The sequence below is a fragment of the Salvelinus fontinalis genome, chromosome 28 (genome assembly GCF_029448725.1).
Source record: "Salvelinus fontinalis isolate EN_2023a chromosome 28, ASM2944872v1, whole genome shotgun sequence".
Classification (NCBI taxonomy): domain Eukaryota; kingdom Metazoa; phylum Chordata; class Actinopteri; order Salmoniformes; family Salmonidae; genus Salvelinus; species Salvelinus fontinalis.
This window is the reverse complement of record NC_074692.1, coordinates 15968808-15972965: the sequence shown is the minus strand read 5'-3', so window position 1 is coordinate 15972965 and position 4158 is coordinate 15968808. Positions and strand designations below refer to the sequence as shown.

General features: G+C 45.8%; 1 protein-coding gene across 1 annotated transcript; it reads right to left on the bottom strand.

The window, feature by feature from the left end:
• Positions 1 to 542: 542 nt before the first annotated feature.
• On the bottom strand, positions 543 to 3676 carry tbx16 (T-box transcription factor 16). The gene is made up of 9 exons (XM_055886013.1): positions 3661 to 3676; positions 3254 to 3410; positions 3025 to 3127; positions 2452 to 2616; positions 2168 to 2314; positions 1989 to 2059; positions 1809 to 1897; positions 1489 to 1708; positions 543 to 1375 (listed from the first exon to the last, which is right to left on the bottom strand). The coding sequence occupies exons 1-9, from the start codon at positions 3674 to 3676 to the stop codon at positions 940 to 942; spliced, it is 1404 nt and encodes a 467-aa protein (XP_055741988.1). The 3' UTR covers positions 543 to 939.
• Positions 3677 to 4158: the final 482 nt, after the last annotated feature.

Below are 4158 nucleotides of genomic sequence, written 5' to 3'. Positions count from 1 at the left end.
ATGTGATTTTCAAAAGTGCAAAGACACAGATGAACAAGGTTATGGAGTGTGGATAACAGTGTACCATCCTTAATTCTATATCCTAAACCTGGACTTGATTTTTGACCTCAAAATCTGACAGCAATAATCAAATCCGAGATAACTGAACTCATAGAAAACAGCCAGTGGAACGTCCTGATATCCCAAGGGAGATTGATCAAGGCCCAGATTCAGTTCAAGGCGCGTTATTTCGCTATGACATACTTTTTCAAAGGTCATTTATGCTTGAGCTGACCTGCGCAGAGTTTACCATTAATGTGATCTCCACAAACGTTAAGGAAAATGCCTTTAAAGGTTGCGTTGACTGCTGTATTCTCATGCACTATAATGCACCAGCCCCGCAAAAAAATGTATGCTTCATTAGCTTTGAAGTAAACAGTGAAAAACAGTTATAACTTGTTGATTTTCTTTTTATTCCATACAGATGACATTAACATATCAGTAAAGCAATTTATTACACACAAAATGTTTTTATTTTTTACAAAAATATTTACCAGGGAGAAACGAAATCCAAACATGAAATAAATAGACAATTCAGCAATAAACACACATTTCACTGGGAAGAACGCATACATTTTTCAGGCCTTAGGCCTAAAGCCAGCTGGGATATCAGACCAGTCCACACCACTACTCTGGCAAGTCATTCTGAAGTATATTGTCTCTGTTCCACTCCATTATTCTCTCTGCTGGTTGGCGTTTCTCCTGACCCAGGTCCTTCTCTTTCAGCCCCAGCATACGGTAGCATGGCCGTGTGCTCTGGATCAGCAGTCAGCAGGGTGTGGTGCTGGACTTGGGACAGAGGAAACACAGGTATGACGGCATAGTAGCATTTATGAGGTCTCGCTGAGTCACTTGTGAGACTGCAGTCCTTCTCTTTTGGGAGAAACTGAGGAAATTGTTTCACCAGCACGAGTAGGAGAAGAGTGGGTACTGGCTCCACTCAGCCACATTGCCATGGTGATATCCGTGGTGCACAGCCGGGGTACTGTAGTCAGAGGGCAGGTGGTGAGGGGGAGGGTACTGGACAGGGCTGGGTCCGCTCCACTGGCCCAGGGTCTGCTCGGCGCTGTAAGGAGTGTAAATGTGGTGGCTGAGGACCCCTGGCTTGCCTGCCTGGGCCATGTTGAGAACCCCTGTGTAGTCCTGGTGATGTCCTGCAGAGGGCTGGGGGCCACAGGGAGATGGTCCGATCTCATGGGTAGAGGGCTTGGAGGCCTCATGCTCTGGTACTGTGGCTACATCAGAGACTCTGGACTCAAAGCTGGCCCGTCCAGAACCCCCGTTGCTGCTGCCTACGCTGGAGGAGGGAGATGGAGACTTCCCGTATTCATGGAACCTGAGGAAAGAAGAGAAGGCAGGGTGGTGGTCAGTGTTATCTGCTTTGATGACAATGTGGCAGTGAGATATACAGCAGAATGAACATGACAGATAGCATGCTGTGCTGCCTACCTGTAAGGCTGGTATGAAGCTGGGGCTGGTACTAGCTGCTCTGCATTGTACATTTCTCTGGCGTCAGGTCCAGGGGGTGAATCTGTCCGGACGTGGTGGCCATGCTCCCTCTCAGGCCCCCAGGGGGAGTAGCGTTCCTCTTTCACCACTTCCTCCTCTTTGGTTTTGGGGAGTTCTGCCTGCTCTCCTTCGTATCCCTCAAATGATGACCTGCGGAAGTCTGAAAAACATACATGATATCAGACCCACTAAGCTCAGGGAATAACAATTTCTACATGAAGGGATGAGTAATTTGGTCACCAAGTGGTGAAATCCAATACCAGGAGGACTGTCCTCATCTGACTCTCTGCTTAGACAATCAATTTTCTTTGCTTTCTTCTCTGGGCAGGCTGGGTTTCTGTTAGCGCGCCTGCAGCGGGAAAGATAATAGAGCCGATCATCAGTGAACTTATATTCAAGACAAGCATATAATAGAACAATAGTTATAGTAACTATTCTACCTTTTTGTATTAGTTCCTTCGTCTCTAAAGCCTTTCGCAAATGGGTTGTGGTCGATTTTCAGCTTGGTTATCTAGGGGAGAAAGAGTTGCTTTAAACACATAGTGCCTTGTTACCAGATGCTTGCTTGGGGAAATAAAGGGTAGTGCCCTGCTCTGCCCGTGACTGCAGTGAGACTGACCTTAGTGTTCTGGTAAGCAGTGACGGAGGTGAAGGAGGTCTCAGGGAAGGTAAAGGTCTGGAATACACTCCAGCGTACACTGTACATGTCGTCTGCCTGGACAATGTGGAAGCGCGGGTGGTAGCGATGCATGGAGTGCAAAATGATCTGATAGAGATAGAGATGCACAGTTAGTTTAGTCACTGGAACAATGACAACACTTAATATCAAAGTTAAATAATTTGCCAGTGCTCTATAGAAGAAGTCTATATCTATTATTACAGAGCTTGACAATGCCTTCTTACATGGCCATGTTGGTCTAGGGTGTTGTTGGTAAGCTTGAGCTTGAGGAAGGACACGGTCTGTTTCATCCAGTGGCTCCCAGGGGCTGGAGAGTCTGGATGCAGGTACGTCCGGCAAGGGGGTTGTGGCTCCGCTTTCCCAGCCACTTCCCATTTCTCTTTATTCCACTGGAAGGAGCCCAAGAAATTGAGTTAAAACATAAACAAAGTTTGTCTGTCATACAAGGATTTTCAGAGGATCCCTGCCTAACTTTAAGGAGGCTAAAAGAGAGAGTGATAGTTTGGCTTGCACCACCTACAGAGAGAAGGGGGAAAACAGCAGGGGATAGAACAACAGGAAGAGATAATGCCCTGTGATGTCCAATGTCAGAGGGGTGATGAGCAGAGGGTGGAGTGGAGCTGTATCTCGTCTGGAGATGCTGGCCATTAGATAAAGCTATCGCTAATGTCAAGATTGTTTTTTACAAGCCAGGGTTGTGTCATTCCTTAATGTAAAATTCTCCCTGATTTCAAAGATTTTGCTCATGACAGACAATGGATATGTATTAAAGTGCAAACATGCTAAAGGTTTCTTACCTTATACCTGAAACCATCCACAGGAACCATGTCAACCAGCAAGATGTACTTGGAACAAGGCATCAGCCCAGAAAGGTTGATTTTACAGTGTGGAAACATTCTCCTGTAAAATACAAGGATAATCATTATCATGACAGCCCACCAAAAAATGCAACTTCTTGAAGCATTTTTGATCAAGTACATTGTAATTGATCATGGCAGATAGAATTGGAAGTTGTGGTTATCTTACCTGCCCGGTTTAGTGATAATCATCTCTGTTCCAATTTCATGGAAAGACTTCCAGAGTTCTGGGTCCTCCAGAGTCATTCTGATGTTGCCTTGGTGATAGGCGTCGGGACCACCGGGAATAGAGGACGAGGGTGGAGCAATAAAGTTGGACTTCATGTCTAAGATGTAGATGTGGAAACCATCATTAAGACGCAGTCATAAACCAAAACTGATGGATGACTAGCTGAGCAAGATGAGAACTGAATATGCCGGGATAAAGAGGAACATTTCATATACCCAGAGTAGACTAAGAATACAACGCGAACTATTGATATAGACAATGAGAGCTTATGACTTGAACGTGTGATGTCCATTGGGAGTCCAAGGGAGGTTTGATGACAAAAAAAGAGCTTGAGGACCAACACTCACCTCTGATGGACTGCATTCTTTAGATGAGTTGGTGCAACAAGAAGAGGTGCGCCAAAAAATATCATGTATCAGTAAACTGGTTCAGTGATATCCAAAGTAGTTCACAGTCCCTCCTTGGTGCTGCACATCTGTCTTGGGCTTTCAGTATATTCCACTGGTGCCGGAAGCATAAATTGAGGGGTGGTAGGTCCAATAGTGTTCTAACAGCAATCACTTCGGGCACTCTAGAACTGTTCAACTGGAGGACAAGGTGTCCCTGACTTTTAAGGAGATCCCAGGGGTGGGAGTGGCCAGAAGAGAGAGCCATTCTCAGGCTTTGAAGTGGCACAATGATGAGTCAATGTCCCACTGTGATTGGAGGGTTGTGGAAATCAAAGGGACTTAACAGGGCCTTGATACCGTCTCCACAGGAAGGGGGACGGAGGAAATGCATTTTTATTAACTGCTAAGAGACTTTTAAACAAATATGGACGGGCTTCCCCACTGGAGAACGGGGCC